Source organism: Temnothorax americanus, unplaced genomic scaffold (assembly GCF_048541705.1).
Source record: "Temnothorax americanus isolate GAGA-0224 unplaced genomic scaffold, ASM4854170v1 Scaffold44, whole genome shotgun sequence".
NCBI classification, from domain to species: Eukaryota; Metazoa; Arthropoda; class Insecta; order Hymenoptera; family Formicidae; genus Temnothorax; species Temnothorax americanus.
The window spans coordinates 462751-486050 of record NW_027509591.1 but is presented as its reverse complement, the minus strand read 5'-3'; the positions used below and the strand labels follow the sequence as shown (position 1 = coordinate 486050).

Here is a 23300-nt window from a genome sequence, read left to right as displayed (position 1 = left end):
CGTTAGGTCTAATAATTTTAAATAATTGTATTTTCGAACCCTTTGAGGTACAAACGAAATGAAAAGCGGTACAAACGGGTACTAATGATTATCTGTCGAATCCCGTTGACCGTTTCGCGATATCTTAAAAAATAGCGGATTTACTGTTTTAGCGTTAGGTCTAATAATTTTAAATAATTGTATTTTCAAACCCTTTGAGGTACAAACGAAATGAAAAGCGGTACAAACGGGTACTAATGATTATCTGTCGAATCCCGTTGACCGTTTCGCGATATCTTAAAAAATAGCGGATTTACTGTTTTAGCGTTAGGTCTAATAATTTTAAATAATTGTATTTTCAAACCCTTTGAGGTACAAACGAAATGAAAAGCGGTACAAACGGGTACTAATGATTATCTGTCGAACCCCGTTGACCGTTTCGCGATATCTTAAAAAATAGCGGATTTACTGTTTTAGCGTTAGGTCTAATAATTTTAAATAATTGTATTTTCGAACCCTTTGAGGTACAAACGAAATGAAAAGCGGTACAAACGGGTACTAATGATTATCTGTCGAATCCCGTTGACCGTTTCGCGATATCTTAAAAAATAGCGGATTTACTGTTTTAGCGTTAGGTCTAATAATTTTAAATAATTGTATTTTCAAACCCTTTGAGGTACAAACGAAATGAAAAGCGGTACAAACGGGTACTAATGATTATCTGTCGAACCCCGTTGACCGTTTCGCGATATCTTAAAAAATAGCGGATTTACTGTTTTAGCGTTAGGTCTAATAATTTTAAATAATTGTATTTTCGAACCCTTTGAGGTACAAACGAAATGAAAAGCGGTACAAACGGGTACTAATGATTATCTGTCGAATCCCGTTGACCGTTTCGCGATATCTTAAAAAATAGCGGATTTACTGTTTTAGCGTTAGGTCTAATAATTTTAAATAATTGTATTTTCAAACCCTTTGAGGTACAAACGAAATGAAAAGCGGTACAAACGGGTACTAATGATTATCTGTCGAACCCCGTTGACCGTTTCGCGATATCTTAAAAAATAGCGGATTTACTGTTTTAGCGTTAGGTCTAATAATTTTAAATAATTGTATTTTCGAACCCTTTGAGGTACAAACGAAATGAAAAGCGGTACAAACGGGTACTAATGATTATCTGTCGAATCCCGTTGACCGTTTCGCGATATCTTAAAAAATAGCGGATTTACTGTTTTAGCGTTAGGTCTAATAATTTTAAATAATTGTATTTTCAAACCCTTTGAGGTACAAACGAAATGAAAAGCGGTACAAACGGGTACTAATGATTATCTGTCGAACCCCGTTGACCGTTTCGCGATATCTTAAAAAATAGCGGATTTACTGTTTTAGCGTTAGGTCTAATAATTTTAAATAATTGTATTTTCGAACCCTTTGAGGTACAAACGAAATGAAAAGCGGTACAAACGAGTACTAATGATTATCTGTCGAACCCCGTTGACCGTTTCGCGATATCTTAAAAAATAGCGGATTTACTGTTTTAGCGTTAGGTCTAATAATTTTAAATAATTGTATTTTCGAACCCTTTGAGGTACAAACGAAATGAAAAGCGGTACAAACGGGTACTAATGATTATCTGTCGAATCCCGTTGACCGTTTCGCGATATCTTAAAAAATAGCGGATTTACTGTTTTAGCGTTAGGTCTAATAATTTTAAATAATTGTATTTTCAAACCCTTTGAGGTACAAACGAAATGAAAAGCGGTACAAACGGGTACTAACGATTCTCTATCGAATGACATTAATGAAATTAAAATATCTTAAAGTTGAGTTCTGGCCATTTTTAACCACCTTATATCTCCGAACCCTTTGAGGTACAAACGAAATGAAAAGTGGTACAAACGGGTACAAACGATTTTCTATCGAATGACTTTAATGAAATTAAAGTATCTTAAAGTTGGGTTTTGGTCATTTTTAACCACCTTATATCTCCGAACCCTTTGAGGTACAAACGAAATGAAAAGTGGTACAAACGGGTACAAACGAAATACAAACAAATTATATTATTAATTTTTAATTTTCGTAAAGTCGGGCTCCAGGTTCACGAAGGTCAAAAACAAGCGTTGAAGAACCAATAGTGCGTGGGGGAGAGCCAAAAGTTGGTGGTTTTGAGTATATATAGGCGAATGTTATAAAGCGGTTCAACAAAACACGTATGGATTCATCAGTGACAGGCTAAAAAAAACTAGTCATAGCAGTAAATGTTGCTGCTTTTTTCCAAAAAAACATAATTAATACCCATCTCCATACGCTTCTAGGTGTAACTTGCATTTGTACGAAAAAAACGGAAAAATATTTGATGTATGGTTGAGAGAAAACTCTAACGATAACGCTGTCACTTTGGGTTAGTCATTAACTGACACATCGTGTTTTATATCGATTTATACTGATTTTATGCCGATTTGTGACCACGGCTTCAAATTACTTGGTTACTTACTTATTCAATTATTGAATAATTTTCTTTATCAAATACAATATACCGGTCACTATATAATTGAACTAAAACGACGATCACCGATACATCCAAAATTTAATCAGGCAGTCATTGATGCATCTATTTACATAGTCTGCAATGTATTATTGAATATTTATTAGATTATGTTTAAAACTCTAGTAAAACAAGTTTTTCGATACAAAAATGATTAATCTTGAGTTAGGTATTATTGTTTCTTGATTGGAATTACTTGAAAGTATTTTACAAGGTCACAAGTAAGTGCATTTACCTTCATAAAAACTTTGCATTTATTTTTGCCATAATATCCTATATTAATTTTATCTCATCTCATGCCCAGCATATTATATATTCAAAACTATTCCTTTTTCTCTCCAAGTAGAGGAAAAAATAATTTTAATTATAATTCTAATTATACGTCAAAATTATAAGTTATTAAATAAAAATGTCACCAAAATGATAAATAAACAACTGAAAAAGACATATGTTTTTTATATATTGTTGAATTCTTCAACTTTAATTTTATTGTAAGAAACTTTTTAATTCTTAGAAACAATAGTAAATCATCGAGTTATTTTGAGAACTATTATATTTTCAAAAAATTAGAGGATAATGTTATTTCTGAGGCCCCTCAATTTGATAGGTGTATTTTTGATAGATCTTTCGCTGAGAAAAAGAATGCCGCAAACCACAATACGATACGATGCATAGTTTTTGAGATATCGATTTTTAAATGTAATAATAGCAATATTGTTGAATGGTGGTATTATATATAGGGTTTGCAATTTACCACGTGGGGAAATTCACGCATGTACTTTGCAAGGCACACTATGTGTCTAGTTTAACGGTAGTGGAGCTCCCCGCAGAGGGGCGGTATCTACTACCTCCACGCATACACTTTCCACGCGAAACGAGGTGTCACGAGGTGCCACTTTTCAATATCCTAACTATTCTCTACTATAACAAATTACTTCTGTTATAAATATTAAATATTTTTACACAATGCAACTTTTTATACGAAGCGACGAAAGAAGAAAAAACGGGTTTTTAACTTTTCACGCAAACCTAGGTGTACCCCCCCCTGCTTGCGGGAGAGGGGCGGTAACCCCACCCCCTTCTACGTGTGTACTGTTTCTCTTTCTCTCTCTCTCTCTCTCTCTCTCTCTCTCTCTCTCTCTCTCTCTCTCTCTCTCTCTCTCAGCAGAAGCAGACGTGTGAAACATCGCTCCGTAAAAGTGTTAATTTTTGAGTGGTTTAGAAGTAAGGAAGAGTGTTAAAAAGTTGTGTAACAAATATCTGCATAGACCGGGGGTAGCCATGAGTGTTATCTAGCCGGAATATGTTGATACATCGACACGAGAACTGCATTTCGTACAGAGGTCATCGAAGCCTCGTACGACAGGTAGACATCGGCGACGAACACAAAACGCTGACGTGTGAAAGTGACGTGTTAAAGTGACGAGTCAATTAACTGTCTCTGCCGATATTAGCAGAATGAACGAGGAATACGCCGAGTATCGATGCTCGGCATGTAAGAAGGCGATAAAAACGGAGGTGATAGCATGCAAGTCCTGTGCTAAGCTTTTCTACCATCCAGATTGTGTATCTAAGCACAAAATTTATGATAGAAACCGCGATTTGGTGTCGTGTCCTGGCCCATTCGAGAAGTTAATTATTAATGATGGTGATAAAGTAGCTGATATAAATAAAGCAGTGGCAGCAGCAGGACGAGCAACGGCACCTGCAAAAATGAGTCCGGCGCCAAGCAGCGGGAATAAAGTAGCAGCCGCGAGTGGAACAGAGGATATTGATAGAAAAATAGATTGGCTTGTAAAAACAGTGAAAGAATAAAAAGATGAGGCAGCATGTAAAAAAGAGATCAAGTCAATGATAAAAGAAATAGTCCGTGAGGAGATGGGAGGCATTAAACAGGAAATAGAAGAATTGAGAAAAATGTTGACGCAAGGGGCATATGGACCGTCAAGTGAAGCGACAAGAAAATATAGCGATGTGATTAAAGAAAGGAAGGAAGAAAATATCTTGATTATAAAACCAAAAGTACAATAAAATAATTAAAGATAAAATTGATATAACCAAGATGGAAATAGAAATTTCCAAATTAAGAAAGAGAAGTAAAGGGACAGTGATCTTAGAATGTGAGACGGAAGAAGAGAAGGATAAGCTAAAGATGACGGTACAAGCGGCAATGGGCGAGGAGGTCAAGGTCTCTGAGCCACAGAAGAGGAAACCAAAGATTAAAATAATTAATGTTGGTGGAGAAGAAATGAAAATGGAGGATGATAAACTGATAGATACAATCAAGAAGCAGAATAGAATTGGCGAAGAATCCTGTATGCACCTAGTAAAGAAAATATTAAGAGGAAAAAATAAGGATACTGAGCAAGGATCCGTAATAATTGAAGTGGATGAAAGCACTCATAATTCACTAATAAACAGAGGAAAAATAAATTTAGGATGGCGAAAGTGTCCTATATTTAATTATATTAGTGTTAGAAGAAGTTTTAAATGCTGGGGCTATTACGGCGAAGAAGAGGTGTGTAAACTGTACCTATAAGAATCAGACGTACAACTTGAAGATAAATGTTGAACACGAGGCGCTGGATTCGGAATGTCCGACATTTAAGAAAGTATTGGAAAAAGAGAAAAAAAAGAGCCGGCTGGGAAGATGCAAAATAGCAACTACAGGGAGAAGCGGAATTATTCTGGTATACAAATGCGCAAAACTTTTTGGCGCATAAGAATGAAATTCAACATCAGATTATGAAGAGGGTGAATCCTGCGATTCTAGCGTTATCCGAGACTAGATTGACTGTAGAAATTGAGGACAGTGAGGTCAATGTACCGGGGTATAGTATAGTTAGATGTGATGCTGAAAATAGAAACACAGGAGGAGTACTGTTATATATGTTAGGGATGATATTAAATTTAAAATAGTTGATAAGAAAAAGATAGTGTCAAATTGTTGGTGCGTGGTGGTAGAAATAAGAGAGAATTTGTATAAAGGTATGACAGCAGTAGTGTATCATTCGACGAGTGCGTCAAATGGCGATTTTGTGAGATTTTTGGAAGATACGGTTGAAGATCTAATAATAAAGTATGACTGTATAGTGATAGGGGACTTTAATATAGATATAATGGTAGATTCATTTTACACAAAGAAATTATTAACGGTAAAGCAAAACCTAGGGATGAGGCAATACGTTGATTGTCCAACGAGAGTTACAAAAGATAGTCGAACAATGATAAATTTAATTTTTTCGAATAAAGAAATAAAGTTCCAAGTGAATGAGAAACCGAAAATAACGGACCATGCATGGCTAAAAGTAAAATCTATTATAAATAAAAAGAGAAATAAATATAAAGAATTTAGAGGCAGGGACTATAGTAAATTAAATGTAGATGAATTTCTTAGAATAATGGAAGAAAGAACTGAGCAAGGTCAAGGGCTAGATATAAGTATAAAGGCGGAGAGATTTGTTAATAGTATAGTAAGTGTAATGGATACTGTAGCACCTAAGAAAAAGTTTAAGATTCCGAAAATATGGAAAGGGAAAATGTGGTATTCAGATGAAATTAGAATGGCAGCAAATAGAAGGGATGAGGCTCACAGTAGAGCAATAAGCTCAGGTAAAGAACAGGACTGGGGATTTTTCAAGAATGAAAGAAATGCAGTAGTTAAACTTATTAGAGCAAAAAAGAAAGAATATTATGAGAATATGATAGATAATAATAGGAGTGATCCTACAAAAATGTGGAAAACTTTGAAAGAATTAATTAAAGGTGAGCAAAAGGGTTCAGAGAACATCGATAATGTAGATTTTGAAATATTAGAAGCCATAGAAGAATGCAATATAGCTGATAAATTTAATATATATTATGTAAAAAGTATTAGCAACATTGTGCAATCTATTAGTAATAAGGGGATAGAAGGCACAGGTAGGAGACCTATTTATGTAATCGAGAATAAGGGAATTATGGAAAATTTTGAGCCAATTAGTGCAAGTGATCTGGAATAAATTGTTAAGGAACTACCACGAAAGAACGGAACAGAGGAAGGGATAAATAGTGATATACTAAAAATGGTGCTACCTGTGATAAAAGATGAGTTTGTAAGGGTAATAAATAATTCGCTTAGGACAGGTAAATTTCCAGAAGGATGGAAAACATCCACGATAATACCGATACCAAAGGTAAACAAACCAAAAAAAGCGAGCGAGTATAGACCGATTAATATGTTACCGATATATGAAAAAGTATTAGAGTTAATTGTAAAAAAACAGTTGGAAAAATTTCTAGAAGACAATGAAATAATAACCGATTACCAATCGGGATTTAGGAAACAGCAGTCATGTGAGACAGCAATTCAAAGTTTTATCGAGGAATGGAAGTTGATAATTGAGGAGAAAAAAATGGTGGGGGTGTTATTTCTGGATCTTAGGAGAGCGTTTGAAACAATAGATAGGGTAAGATTAGTGGAAAAATTATATCAGTATATGGAATAAGAGGAGTGGTGTTGGAATGGATAATATTGTATTTAAGTAATAGAAAGCAACAAGTTAGATTCAATGATATATGTTCTAAAATAATTGAGACAGTATATGGCGTGCCACAGGAATCAGTATTAGGACCTCTATTGTTTATTTTATATATAAATGATATAGTTAAAGTCTGTCCGGAGGGAAGCATATTTAGATTATTTGCAGATGACACGACCGCAAGTGTAACAGGAGAAAGTTGTGAGGAATTAGAAATAAAACTAAATATGGTGCTCGGTATACTTGAAGAATGGATGAATGTGAATATGTTAAAAATGAATGCAGATAAGACCAAATATATGATAGTTAGAAGTATAAGAAAAGAAATAAAAACAGACATAATAGTAAAAAGTTTGGATGGAACTATAATTGAGCGTGTCGAGATAGCAAAACATCTGGGTGTAATGATCGATAGTAAACTCCGTTGGGAGAATCACTGTGATTATATGTTAAAGAAAATAGAGAAAAAAGTGAGTTTTTTGAATAGAATAGGAAATGATATATCGGCGTACACTCGATGTATTGTGTATAAGTCTATCATAGCGCCTCACTTTGAATATGGCGCAACGATGTTAATAGGCATGGGTGAGACGCAACTGAATCGACTGCAAGTGGCACAAAACAGTGCCATGAGAGTCATACTGCAATGCTCGCGATATACAAAGGTAGAATTGATGCTGCAAACCCTTAAGTTTATGAATGTAAGACAGAGGCTAATGTACAATGTATGTATTTTTATTTTTAAGATAGTAAGAGGCATAATGCCAAAACATTTAAGTAATAGGATAGAAATAGTAGGAGATGTGAGTGGACGGCAAACGAGGCAGACTGAGAATATTAGAATTCAATATTGCAGGACGAGAAGCGCACAGAAAAGTATATTTTATGAAGGTTTGAACATGTATAACGCCCTGCCGATAAAAATTAAGCAATGTGAAAGAATTGAACCTTTCAAACGTAGGTTAAGAGAATATATTGTACCTCATGTAGAGGAATTAATTTAATGATATTTTATGTAAAAAAAATAGCCGAGAAGGCTAATAAAGCTCAATCAATCTCTCTCTCTCTCACTCTCTCTCTCTCTCTCTCTCTCTCTCTCTCTCTCTCTGCTGTTTATTATATATATATAAATGATATAATCAAAGTCCGACCAGAAGGAGGTAGTATAAAAATGTATGCGGATGATACAATAATATATGTAATTGATAAAAACAGTGAAGAAATAGAAAGAAAATTAAATGCAGCCTTTTCCAAAGTGGAGAGAGAGAGCAATGGATGAATATAAATAGGTTAAAAATGAATGCGGGGAAAACGAAATACATGATAGTTAGAAGTGGGAGGAAAGAAATGAAGGATGGTATCAGGGTCAAATGTTTAGATGGTACGGATATAGAACGTGTGGAAATAATGAAATATTTAGGTATAATTATTGATGACAAGCTGCGATTTGAAAACCATTGTGATTATATGCTTAAGAAAGTAGGAAAAAAAACGAGTTTTCTAAATAGAATAGGTAATAGTATATCGCCGTATGTAAGATGTATTATATATAAGACAATTATAGCGCCTCACTTTGAGTTTTGCGCGACTCTGCTGATCAATATGGGAGAAACACAGTTAGGGAAGTTGCAAATAGCGCAGAATAGAGCGATGCGAGTGATACTACAATGTGATAGGCGGACTAAAGTGGAACATATGCTACAAGCGTTACAATTTATGTCGGTAAAACAAAGGCTGTATTATAACACCTGTATATTTATTTACGGCATGTTACCTGAACAGCTAAGAAATAGGTTGCAAGTAGTACAGAGTGTGAGTGGAAGACAAACACGCCAGGCGGAGGACATTGCGATACAGTTCCGTAGAACTACGAGCGCACAAAAAAGTGTGTTTTATGAGGGGGTCAAGATGTACAATGCATTGCCAACCGAAGTAAAACGCTGTGAACAAATTAAGAAGTTTAAAAGAATGTTAAAGGAACATATCGGAAATATGTAATTGATTTGTATTACAAATAGCCGAGGAGGCAAATAAAGATCATTCATTCATTCATTCATTCTCTCTCTCTCTCTCTCTCTCTCTCTCTCTCTCTCTCTCTCTCTCTCTCTCTCTCTCTCTCGTGAGTATGGTGTGCACGTCCGTTGTGTTTGCTCCTGCTTTAATCAGATATATCTCTGCCGTAAGTTGCCTTCGGGCTCTTTTATTGCAGGTTTAGGCATGTCTTTTTGCCGCTTGTCACGCGCTATTATCATTTTCTATTGTGCCATCGCCGGATTCTCTGTATTTGCGTGACGAGTGTTTCTCAATATTCCAACCTAATTTCTGAGAATCATTCTACGGATGTGTTACCTCTGCTGCGCATGTGCCTGTCGTCTATCTGCTCTTTCCTGCACTTGCCTGTTGCTGCTTTGATGTGCACGCCGATTTAGAGTGGTACCGCTGTTATCCCCACTGTTCCTTTGACCGGTTGGCGGACCTGCGCGCGATTAACCTGGAGTGTCGATATCGATATTCGACGATCGATCGCGGTGTACGATCGTGTGGTGTTTGGCTGCGCCAATGCAGCGCAAGTGTGACAGGTGCACCAAAACCATTGCCGGCTTGGCGGAATCGTGTCCTGAGTGTCATCGGGTGTTTCACCCGGGTTGTGTTAAGGCGTATCTTGCCACCAAAGCAGCCCGTGACTGTTGTATGACTCGCACATCATCTACTGATGCATTGCTGCAGTCGATCCTCAAGAAGTTGGACGAATCTGAAAAAAAGATCACAGCCAGGTTCGACAAATCAGACAGGAGGATGACGGCATTCATCGAGCATCAGGAGACTGTAAATGCGGACTTCGCGCATAAACTTGAACAATTGCCTGTGCTACTAAAGACTGCGTCTGACCATAGTGAAAGAATTGCAGCGTTGGAGGCTGAAAGTGTACAGCTCTCTGGCTCTGGCTCTCAGTATGCGGGTCACGGTTTGTCTCCTGCGTCGCGCGTCTCTGGAACATCCGACTTAATTATCTCAGGCGTTCCAACTAATTTCATTGATACACCGAGTGAGATTGTTGAATGCGTTTTCCGCGCTCTTGACACCTCTCGACTCTCTGCGGATGTTCTTGAGACCCGCGACGTCGCAAGGAGTGCGCCTGTTGCGCAGGGTGGGGCGTCGGGCTCCTCTCATTTCCCCGATACTCGGCTCAGTTCCGGAAGCAGATCTGTTATTGTCGTCTTTAAATCGCGTGAAGTTCGCGATTACATTCTGCGTGTAATGCGGCGAAAACGTGGACTGTCTGTCGAGGAAGTTTTTTCTAAGAATATTCCCGGGCACATATATGTGAATGAGCTTCTTCCGACTGACACTTACAATCTGTTGCGACGCGCGAGGGTGAGAGCCGGGCAGCTGTCCTTCAAATATGTATGGTGCAGGGACGGTCAGATCCTTGTCCGGAAAGACCAGGGTTTGCCCCCGATTTCTATAGCTTCTGAGGCTGATCTTGCGAAGCTTCAGTGACCGGCTACAGCGGATGTCGCTCCTCCTGCTTTGTCGGGTTGCCTCGGGATTGCTTGTTTTAACGCCTGCTCCCTTTCTGCCCATCTTGAGTCAATCCAGGTCTTCTTTACGTCTAATTTCTTTCACGTTATCTCGATCTCCGAGACCTGGCTTCACTCGCACATCTCCGACGACTTAGTACGTATCCCGGGATACTACTTGCTACGTGCTGATCGGGAGGGCAGGGAGGGAGGGGGTGTTGCATGTTACATCCACGATTCGCTGCGTGCGCGGGTTTTAGCGTCGTCGCCGCCCGCTTTTTCAGACGAGCCCGAATTTCTCGTTCTCGATATTCGTGGTGATGCATGTGAGCCTCTCTTATTCACATCGATGTACCGTAGACCTAGAGGAAAGAATTTTAGCAAATATGTTGACACTCTCACCACATTTATGCATAACTATAAAAACATAATCATCAGGGACATGGCTTCACAGTTATCGCTGAATATCGTCGATTCCCAAGCGACTTTTCATACTCGTTCTTCCAACTCATGGTTGGACGTCTTTATAATCGACAGCTTGAGTAAAGTCTCATCGTTTCGTAAGTCCCATGCTCTCTTCATCAATGGCCATGATCTCATTGAGCTATCCTACTTTTTTCTGGTTCCGTCTTTCATTTCTCGCACCTTGGTCCGACGCAGCTTTAAAAAATTTGATGAGCAAAAATTCGTTCAATCTCTCAGCTCCACATTGTCTTCATCTTTTCCGGAGGACTTTGGTCATACAAACCTTGGTGAGCCAGATCTTGATACTATCCTGAACACAATCACCAATGATTTTACTGACTGCTTAGACATTCATGCGCCTATTCGCACTTTTCGCGTAACTCGCCCCCACCGCGCCTTGGCTCACTGATGATCTCTCTAGCAGAATTCGACATCGCAACCGACTCTACAATACTGCCCGTAGATCCGGCAATATTCTTGACTTTGAAATCTACAAATCATTCAGGAACAATCTCACGGTTGACTTGAGACGAGCCAGGGAGCAATTTAACTTGCAGAGGTTGAGTACAATCTCGGATCCATCTAGACTGTGGCGTGAACTCGCCAATCTTGGTCTTATCGACTCACCTCTTTCCTCACCGCTTAACTTTTTCTCAGGTGATCTTCTAAATGCTCATTACGCCGCTATCTCCAACTGCTTTCCTCCCTGTTCACAGTCTCAGTTTTCTGAAATTATTTCATCCATTCCACCTGTCGAGCCAACTTTTAACTTTTCTCCTGCATCTAATGACAACCTACGCTCCTTAATGGCCTCTTCATCCCCTACTTTTCTCGCCTCAGGTTGTGACCATGTACCACTGTATCCTATTGCCTTGGTTTTGCCTTCCATTAATAATCTTATCACTTCTTTCTTCAATAGTTGTCTTAACTTAGGCTATTTTCCATCATTGTGGAAGCGAGCCATATTACGCCCTTTGTCCAAGGTTAAATCACCATTTTCTCCATCTGAAACGAGGCCCATTGCTAATCTGTGTGAGCTCTCCAAGTTATTCGAAAGAGTCTTGCACATTCAAACTACTGACTTTTTCAACTCTCACCATCTTCTTGACAATCGGCAGTCGGGGTACCGTAGAGGTTTTTCTACCCAGTCCGCTCTGTTGCGACTGCTTTACGATATCAAACGCGGTGTTGATGTGGGTGAAGTGTTGATTCTCGTTTTCTTTGACTTTAGCAAGGCCTTCGACACTGTCTGTCATCTCTTTTTGTTGACCAAGCTTAGAAAATTAGGTTTCTCCGATCTTGCTCTCAAACTAATCTTCTCTTATCTCACGGGTCGCTTCCAAGCTGTTGTTGACTTGGACGGCCAGCTCTCCGATTGGCTCTCGGTCACTTCCGGTGTTCCTCAAGGATCCGTTTTGGGTCCTCTTCTCTTTTCTTTATTTATCAATGATATCGGCGCCTTTTTCAGGTTCACCGAGCGCATCATATTCGCTGATGACACACAGATCTATCGCAGATGCCTCCTTAGCCATCTCAACACGGTTTTGCAGCTTATGGCACATGATGTGGGAGTCATCTCCGAGTATGCCGCGGCCAACGGCCTGACTCTCAATCTTACGAAATCAAAAGTTTTGATTCTGGGTAGCAGGCATCAAGTCCGGCATTTAAACATCAATGATCTTCCTCTCATTTCCGTCAACGGCACTTCCATTCCATTCGTCGCCGAGGCGCGAAACCTGGGGATCATTATGAGCTCCGATCTTTCATGGAGAAGTCACGTCTTGCACATATCCAAGAGGGTGCATTTTACGCTGTATAAATTGAAGTTCCACAGGAGCTCACTATCACACAATCTGCGTGTCAAACTCACTACTACCTTGATTTGGCCCCTCTTGGATTACTGCTCACTTGTTTACAACGATGTATCAGACGAGCTTAACACCAAGCTCCAGAGGCTTATAAACTGTGCTATTCGATTCATTTTCAATCTTAGGCGTGACGTACATATCACCCCCTACCGTCATCGTCTCGGTTGGCTGTCGGTTAAAAACCGACGCCTGTACTTTCTTGGTGTCGAGATGTTTAAGATTACTCACGGCATGTCTCCTGGCTATCTCTCGGAAATTTTTACTAGCTTTGATCCCTCCGTCAGACGTTCGTCACGTCTAGCGCTACCGCACTCTTTTCACGTTCCTAACCACCGTACAGAGGCGTATCACAGGTCTTTTCACCTCGCGGGTATCTTCTTGTGGAACTCGCTTCCTATTCATGTCACTTCGTCATCGACCATCGCTATTTTCAAGCGTAAGTTATACGACCATCTTTTCTCGCGTGAGCTTAGCTCTGTTCATGATCCCGATGTGAGCCTCTCTGCTTATTCATCGCCTCATTAAAAGTGTCAACATATTATATATTAGTCATAATTAGTTAAGTCAACTTATTACATATTAGTTATTATCAGTTAATTTTATCTATTTTCTGGTCTTAGTTCTTTACAGCCATTCTAGCGACTTTGCTATTTGTAATTCTTTTTCCGTTGCTTTGCAGTCCGCGCACCAAGCCTCAGCTTTGCGTGCATCTGCTGTAGTAATACTGTTTTCATCAATTCTATTTTCGTTTTTATTTTTAACTGTTACTATTATTTGTCTACTCATTGACTTTATTTTGTATATATATGTTTCTTTTCTTTTTGTTATTGCCATTTTGCCTAAAGTCATTGACTATGGCATAATAAAGACCATTAATCAATCAATCAATCTCTCTCTCTCTCTCTCTCTCTCTCTCTCTCTCTCTCTCTCTCTCTCTCTCTTTCTCTCTCTCTTTCTCTCTTTCTCTCACTGCTAATTCTGTGTATATTATTATACTTTGTGATGGCCGGATTATATAAATTGGTATCTCGAAAACTATGCATTGTAGCGCATTGTGGTTTGCGGCATTCTTTTTCTCAGCGAAAGATCTATCAAATTGAGAGGCCCTGGAAATAACATTCTTGCCAAAAATTAAAATAGGGGAGAATAGAGGCGAAGTTTTCACTATTTTTTCGGTCCCTATTTTTAACAACAAAACAAATAATTTTAGTAAAATGTGGTATACCGTTGTAAAGAGTGAACCCTTGGCTACAAAATTTATAAGGACATTTTTGGTCTACGTCGCTTTGTTCATCTGATGGTGTAGAGTGAAAACGACAAAGGTGCAAAAATTGAAATGTCAAATTTGCCGGGGCGGAGTCGTCACTTGATTCTCAGACTGAATTTTAAATGAAAATTTATAATTCCGATCATGAAAAATAATAGGATATATTTTATTAATTATTTTTTAATAGAAAAATAGAAACATTAATTAAAAACACGATAACGGAAAATAATTACAAGAAAAGCGCACACACTTATGTACTCTACGCTCACATGAAATGCACTGTTTCTCGTCAGCTCTATTCTGTCATCTCTGAGCACACGCAACATATATTATTCAAGTCCACGCCGGAATCCGACCACTGGTGCTTCTTTGACTTTGATTTTCGCCCGAAGCCTCCATGATATGGCTTTGTGACGACTTCGCCCCGGACATAGATTTTAAGTTTGATCGCTCATGAAATATTAGAAATCAACGAAAATAAACAAATTTCACTGGATTCGTGTTCAGCATGTATTACTCTTCAAAATCACTATATTGAGATTTGGAAAAAAATAATAATATTTAAAATATTTAAAATTTTCGACGCGTAAAAAATTTTACTTTTGACCTCCAAAAACACGTTTGCCTTAATAAAAATCACAACAGCATATAATCTCACTAAACTCCGTTGGTCACCATGGGCACCATAAGTAGTGTTTACAATATTAATGACGAGTTCACACAACATACAGATTTCGATAATTTAGTGACGACTCCGCTCCGGTCTCCCCTACACTTTTACAAAGTTTTTTTGAAACTATAACATTTTTGTTTAAAATATTTTTTCTATATTTCTTACCGTTTTTTTTTTAACCGTGTATGGTTAGAAACATAAAAGTCAAGAGGATGTTTTTCAAAGGACGTATATCTTTTCACAAGGAAGCACTTATTAAAAAATATACGTTACGGGTCTTATTACGTCATTTTACAATGTATTTCAAGCTCATTAAAATTCACCAAGAGGAATCATGAAGAGGAATATTTGCAAGTTTTTTATTATAAAAAAAATCATAGTAGATATTTCCCCCAAAAAGAGTAATTTTTGACTATGTAAAAGAATTGATTCTGCGAACAGGGAATTTAATACAAAACCTTTTGCGACAAAGCAACGCAGTCCTCACGTTGCGTCATCCCGATTGCAATAATCGCCAACCTTGCAATGTCGTCGACGCGTTTTCTTTTTTATTGTTCAGTAACTCGCGCGGTTGACCAATCTACCTAGGAGGAAAGGCCATGCTACAGTATGTTACTGTCAGCCAAGCTCTATACAAGTCGTATTCATAAGCGAAGTAATTGCCATTCTCGCGACGTGACGCGATAACACAAATTCATCTATCATGTAATTTACACGTCGAGTTGAACATAAATTCCGTTTTGATGATAGTGAACAAGACATGCGTTTACATATGAAAATTCAATGTGATCAAGATCATAGATGGTACGTTAAAACTGTTGAGCTGTCTCGCCGCCTGTTTATAATTGAAGGATTGAATATAACGACACTTTTACATATAATAAACCATTTTAGTACCTATGTTTATATAACATTTTTTTCTTATTTCTGCTCATAGAACATACTACTAAAGTTTGTCCGGATAAGTGCCCGCTTCCACTGAGATGGAAATGAAGAAGTTTTCAATGAACGGTTGAATAAGGTAGTTAGACACAATGAAATTGTAGGCCAAGCAATTCGTAAAATATAGAGAGGTATGCCGTCTGACCCTGACGCATAAGAATGAAGCGGTCCCACAGAAATGAGTCTATGAACCTTATCTGGCGTTATAGTAGAAAAAACAAACTCCGGACGATGGGATGGACAAACTACCTGGTCTATAGCAAAAATAAAATCAGTGTATGAGCAAGGTGACAAATCAGCAGACACTGAAATGTAAAAAGAATTTAATTGATCTGGTGTGAAAAAATGTAGAGGAGAAACCAAGGTTGATTTCACAAGACCGAGGCGAGCCAACTCTCTCCAAAGTTTTGCTGGATCAGTAATGTTTTTGAAAGAATCAAATTGAAATTCGCTTTTGGCACGTTTAATGTCGACATTCAGTTGGTAGCGAAAAAATCTATAGGTGTTGTAGCCAAACAAACTGCCAGAACGTTTTGCCTGCTTATATAATTGACTGCAAACACGCATCCGGGTCTTGAGATCATCGGTGAGCCACCGCACTGGAGGCTTCCTGATTGTAAATACACGAATCGGGGCAAATGTATCCAGTGCCCTTAGCAGGTTACTGGATAGCACCTCACAGAATCTGTCAACGTTCGCGTCATTAATAACCTCCTCAATTTCAGACCGCACTGAGCTAGCGATGGATCCAAGATATTCAGAGAACACCAAACAGTCAATGCCTTTGTAATTTCGCCGTGATATAGAGCGCTCAGTCATCGGATCACAGTTGAGTAACATAGACAGTGTAATGACATCATGTCCAGCAATAAAAGAATGAGAGAGAGAGAGAGAGAGAGAGAGAGAGAGAGAGAGAGAGAGAGAGAGAGAGAGACAGAGAGACAGAGAGACAGAGAGACAGAGAGACAGAGAGACAGAGAGACAGAGAGAGACAGAGAGCCAGAGAGACAGAGAGACAGAGAGACAGAGACAGAAAGAGAGAGAGAGAGAGAGAGGAGAGAGAGAGACCTTTTACAATTGTAAATATGACTTATACTCTATACTTATTCTATACTTAATTCTAATCGCTTTAAAATTTAAACTTATCCTATATACTTAATCATAAGCCGCATTATTCACCGCGCGCGCGCGCGCGCGCACGCACACACACACACACACACACACACACACACACACACACACACACCACGCTGACCTAATTTTGAGGTCTAGCTAGCAGCGCCAAGTTTTTTGACAAGAAAAATTTATGTATTTTAATAAAATATTTTAATGTTGTACTGTTATCTCTGTAATTCTTTGCGATGCAATTAAATCTTTTAAAATACATATATAAACTTTGTATTCAAATACCTTGTATTCCCTTGTTGGGTTTAAATATTTTAATAAAATATTTTTATTTTGTGTATTGTTACCTCTGTAATTTTCACCTCGAAAAAACCTAAGTAACAAGTGGTAGACCGTAATCTTTGTATCTTAAAAAATACACTGAGAAAAAAAATTGTTAATCCCAAGAAATATTTAGTTTGATATGTTTAACTAAACATTTTAGTTAGTTAACTAAATATTAATTGTTTCAACAATTTATTTCGTATTTTTAATCAAGAATTAATTAATTCAACTAATGTTTAGTTAGCTAACTAAAATGTTTAGTTGAACGTATCGGACTAAATATTTCTTGGAATTGACAAATTTTTTATCTCAGTGTATGTTCTCTCTGTAGTTGGCGCTGTAATTTAAAAAGAGATATCATTTCTTCTTTGTAATTGTAATAGATCACTTAAAGCACGACTCATTTTTGATAAGGTAACGTAATTTTGTGATGTGTATCACTTGAGTTATAATTTTTTTGAAATAAAGATACTACTGCTTAGGTTTTTTCGAGATTTTTTGAGATACAAAGATTACGTCTACCATTTGTTACTTAGATTTTTTCGAGGTATGATAATACTACCATTTTTTTTTTTTTTTTTTAGGTAAAGATACTACTGCTTAGGTTTTTTCGAGATTTTTCGAGATACAAAGATTACGTCTACCACTTGTTACTTAGATTTTTTTAAGGTATAATACTACCACTGTTTGTTTTTTTGAGGTAACAACATGTACACTACTATGCGTGTACTTGGCGCGTTTCTTTACCTTTTTTTAAGAAAGGTAATTTTGTACGGATATCACGCCTTTTTGTAGTATTACGCATTTTATAAACAGTATGTACAGGGTGTTATTTTGAGGTATAATACTATACAACTTTGTTTTTTTTTGAGGTATGTATTGTATATTTATATTATGTATATTTATATTTTGTTAAGCATAACTACAAAATATGCTTAACGATGCAAGCTATTTATTTGAAGAACAATGAAAATGTGAAAAAAGAATAAAATCGCCATTTAGAGATATATGTAGTTCTACGTTACTCGTATGGAATGTAAAATACACCTTAGCTTTAGAAATTTGTTAAATTCACAGAGTAAAATTTTTTTATAGCTCGAATGCTGCATAAATTTTTTTTCACAATTAAGGAAGAACTTTTGTGCTTATCTTTATCCAAAAGGCATATAAAATAATATCAATCTTTATTTAATTAGTAAGTAAATCATCAAAAAGAACAATAAAAATTGAGATATAACGTTGGAATATAAAGTATACTCCACGCGAATAATTATGTTAAAAGAAACCACGCGAGTAATGTAGGATTAAGAAACCACATGCTATTACTACAATATAATGTATAAAATATAATATTTTATGTATACGGTTTTATAATAAAATATGTTGCCATATATATTATACATTTTATTACAGTAATAATATAAATGTAAAAGAGAGACGGAATCGTACTAACAATAATTGTACTAACAATTATCGTATCCTGCAAATTTAACGATATAAAACACGATATTGGCTATTTATTCGAACAAGAACAAGATTCGTACGAATATAAAAGACTAACAGAATTGTTTTGTTTATGTGGAAAATGTATTTAAAAAATCGCGCGTTACATAATTGTTTTATTTGTATGAGAAATGTATAATATTTAAGATACCGCGCATTATATAACGTATCGCTGCAATATAACGTATAAAATATAATATTATGTATATGTAGTTTTATAATAAAATATTTACTGACATTTATTAATGAAAGCTCAGTGAACTTCATTGAAATGGTATTTTCATTTAAATAGTATGTACATACAAAAGGATGTCTATAATAAACTAGATAAACGCAGAGGAGTACTAAAGTTTAACATTGATTCACTTGATTCTGAAAGGGCATACGTAAAAATTTCGAAGCTATCTATATTATTTATGTACAAAAATTAAAATTTATACAACATGCAATATGTATATATATTATACGTTTTGAAAATTTGACATTTGTTCTTTTAAAACCGCACTACTTAACTATAAGTACTTATAATCTTGGAGTAATAAGTATTGAAAAGCAAGAGAGAATCGTTATTATTGCTCGTTTTATCTTACTTTTCATTAAACAATCGCAAAAGTAGAACAAAAAAACAGTTATTTGATGTATTTCTGTGGCTTCGTATAAAAAGGGAACGCATAAAAAACTAAGGATTTCAAAAAACTAAATCTTTTCTTTGCGCTCATAAATTCTATCCAGTTTGCATCGCTCTAAGAAACGGTATGCAACACATGATCAGCATCCGTATATTAATAACCGCGTTAATTAAATGCACGCGAGTAGAAGGCTTTAAACACGTCGGTACGCCTATATAGTTCGAGCCTCTGGCGCCGCCTTCGCCGCGAGTATTTTGCTGCGTAATTACAACGGTGCTTGATATTGTTTCGTTTTCACGCTGCTTTTTTTTTCTTCGCGTCCGATTTTACGCAATTCCGGTGTTACGGGAAATGCACTACAACCTTGGCGATTAACGACGAAAATAAAAGTGATGAATATGGCCGATTTTTACATTGCGCTTGAAGAGACCTCGTTATTATTCATATCGTTTTGACTACACCGTTTAAATATATTACTGTACATTTTAAGTATATCACGGATCAAACGCAAGTACGATCATTCAAATCTACATACGCAATAAAGCTGATGTAATCTATCATCAAAGCTTGGATTATCTAAGGTTTATCTCGCTCTCTCTTTTCTATTTCTTTTTCTCACTCTGTTATCACACAATCCCACAAACACGCATACACACACACACACACACACACATATATATATATATATATATATATATATATATATATAGGAAGTTCTCTGAATTCCATACATCTTGATTTGCGAGGTATCGTTTGACTAAGATTAGTGTGCGTTAAGGTGATATTATTACCTGTGAAAAATTCACAGGCATTCCTTAGGAATTCTTAAAAATCCTTAAAAAAAGTCTCGCAAATGATAACATAAATAATTATAATCCGTAAGTAAATAATAATCCAAGAATGAATTGCCTCCTCTCAACCACGGCAGGCCTACTTGCGTTTCTTCCTTGAGATTAAATTTCTCTTGCGCATGCACGATGTTATAATCATTAAAAGTTTAACTCCATTAACGACTTGTGTGCCTCTTCGAAGAAATCGTATTTTGCACTTCATGAAAAGAAAGTCAGCGTTATTACAAGGATGATTATTGACAAGGACGCAACGAAGGACGAACCTGCAAAAACGTAAAAAATGCAGTAAGAGCAAGTTTGCGAGTAAGAGCGAATAAAATCGAAATGCATCTTCTATATATATATAAATAATTATTAATTTCCTCTTTTTAGATGAGATGCGTGTTATACATCGATTTTCACTTACCGGCGCTCACGCACTTGTTCTCGCTTAAGATGTAATTGTCGGCGCACGTACATGTGTTAGAGTTACACGTCACAGACTTAATCGACGGATCGTTCTCGTAATCTTCGGCCTGGTAACACTCGTAATTGTTCGCGCACTCATCGCCGATCGCTGCAAAACGATGAAAACGATTAATTGTTATCTCTTATAACGTGGTGCGGAGAAAGAGATTTTTGGAATTGGATTTTTTAAAACATGGCGCGTGATTCTACGGGAGAACTATCAGTTGAAAACTCTCGAGTACCTTTGTTGGAAAAACATCTCGTCAGCTCGTGTTCGTAATGAAAATTCTGCTCGCACTGGCACATATTGTCGACGCAAGTTGAAAACTCGAACGTTGCCGTGCACTGTATTGACTCCGTGCATTCGTCCCGGATCTTTTTGGCGGCCGCCAAACACTTCTTGCCGTCCATATTCAGCACCGTCTCAGCCGCGCATCCGCATGTCATGTTATCCGTGCAGATAGTACCCTCCACGTGCGAGCATTCCTGATTTTTCGTGCATGGCTCATTGTACTCTGCAAACGTGATTACACTTAGAAAAAATCAAATAATACTGCTACAATATGACATCCGCAAGTGGTTTTGTAAAGTTGTGAAAAAAAAGTTATGAGAAAATAGTACTGAAATTTATGAAAAATATGGTCAAGATAAAAAATGTGCTGTAATTTAATATTTGTATATAACTGCAATAGTATAAAAATTATTAGTCGAATTATTTTGATACAGCTGGATGTTAAAGATTAAAACTGGAAAAGAATAAAAAATAAGTTGAATCGATAATAAAATAACTTACGATAATTCCTTTGCAAGTAAACGGGATTGATCTCCTTGGCATCAGCTCTCTGCCGTCAATATATATATATATATACCTGTAAACAGGCTCCTTGATCTCCTCGGTATCAGCTCTCTGCTGTCAATATACATATAATACCTCTACAAAGTAAAAATGTATTGTATAATCAGAATACTAACAACGTGCACAACTTCATTTGAGGTTATAATTGGGTACAACATTCATCGCACGATACTATTATAATTGTAAATCGGAAACGTACCTCGAGTCCAGCTCTTCTGCGATCAACGAAGTCGGGATCGAACTGGATCGAACGTGTTAGTTGTCACTTTCTGCCAAGCGTAGAGAACCTTCTTTTCTCCGGCAGCGGTGGTAACACAATGTAGGGATACGAAATCTCCAGATAAGCACGAAGCAATTCAATTTAGTATATCGCCGGCACGATTACGGTGTTACTGCTGTTTCGCATACGCGCGTATGCGTGCGTTGTCGCACCTTATTACCTCGGGACAGCGTGCGGCTCGTGCAAACGTTATTAACGCGCGGCCGCAATCGCGCGGCAGAAACGCCTCGTGTGAAGTGAACAGGCTCCTTGATCTCAGTATCAGCTCCTTGCCGTCAATATAAAAATAAAAAATAATATAATAGGTTAACCTGTATGTATATAAACACTCACGTAAACGTAGTAATAAACAGTAAATAAAATAAGTATAATAGTAATTAATCGTCGCGTCGCGTAAAAAGTCACGGTCGGTCTCGTTCCGCGCGTACTTCGTACTTACCGTGTCTCTCGAGTGCTCTCGAGATAGATTAACGGATAAATAGGAACTGACTGACAGCGCGCTAAACGAACGCACTGTCTGCACTGCACTGCACTGCGATACTAACGCCGCTAGCCACCAGTGTCGAAAAAGTGAAAGTAACGTTTCTGATTATGACGTCATCATATAAGACGTCGGCGTTAGAAGTAGTATCTTAAAAATAAATTTTCTCATTTGGACTTTGCGTCGCAATATCTCCGCTCGTAGGGCACGTAGCAAAATATTATGAGAGAAACTCCCCCTCCTAATTGGACCCCAAGCTATTGATCAAGCCTACTTAGAACTTGATCCGTTCACTCGTTATCGAAATCTCAACATCTCGGGTACTCGCAACCCGTCGCGTCGCGTAAAAGAGTCACGCGTGTACTTGGCGCGAGACACTACCGTGTCTCTTGATCCAGCATCTCTAACCAACTTCTTTTCAATAAGTTTTTTCTCGATTTATATACTCTTATTCTAATGACACATGTGTACTGTTGATAAACAAAAATATACATCAATATAATTTTACAGCGATAATGACATTATAATCAATCAATCATTTCACTATAATGTGAGTTTATACGTGGGTACATATGGTATCTTCTTTCATTTGGTTTTTTCTTAATTTTAATGTAGTGATCGATTCTAAGCGGTAAATATATATAAAGTAAAAGTACAACATAAGAGAAGAATTTAAGGAGTATCAATTGCTGAATAACACAGAAAACTTGGTTATATAGGTATAAGAAAAAAATCGATTCTATTACAAAAAATTTGTTATTATGACCAAATGCTAATGCTCCTATTTCTGAAACTTTCTTTCAGTCTCTGCTTTTAGTCTATTCTGATGCTCAAGATAAATATGTTCAGAATAAAAAGTCACCTCGTCACTGCGCATTCTATCTCTCGTTCTCTTTTGCACTTCAATGTGATAATGTAAATGCATGTGGGAGAGCAGCACATAAACATTATTTTACGAGTCCTTGGTTGATTCACGATGAGAGAAAGATTGCGTTATAGCGATCATCATACGATTATAACAATT

General features: G+C 37.1%; 3 protein-coding genes across 23 annotated transcripts in view; 1 reads left to right on the top strand and 2 right to left on the bottom strand.

Annotated features, from left to right (window-relative positions):
• LOC143903155 (uncharacterized) overlaps positions 1 to 23300 on the top strand; it is a 368826-nt gene that overhangs the window by 59331 nt on the left and 286195 nt on the right. The window lies entirely within an intron of this gene.
• LOC143903171 (uncharacterized) overlaps positions 1 to 23300 on the bottom strand; it is a 188981-nt gene that overhangs the window by 84600 nt on the left and 81081 nt on the right. The window lies entirely within an intron of this gene.
• LOC143903169 (uncharacterized) lies at positions 17782 to 22046 on the bottom strand. 2 transcript variants are annotated; one of them, XM_077416635.1, is made up of 5 exons: positions 21715 to 22046; positions 21453 to 21592; positions 20902 to 21174; positions 20619 to 20768; positions 17782 to 20475 (listed from the first exon to the last, which is right to left on the bottom strand). In XM_077416635.1, exons 3-5 carry the CDS (start codon positions 21104 to 21106, stop codon positions 20411 to 20413), a joined length of 420 nt encoding a protein of 139 aa, XP_077272761.1. In that variant the 5' UTR covers positions 21107 to 21174; positions 21453 to 21592; positions 21715 to 22046; the 3' UTR covers positions 17782 to 20410. The 2 variants fall into 2 exon arrangements, with proteins under 2 accessions (XP_077272761.1, XP_077272762.1); XM_077416636.1 differs by lacking the exons at positions 21453 to 21592; positions 21715 to 22046 and having other exon boundaries at positions 20902 to 21283.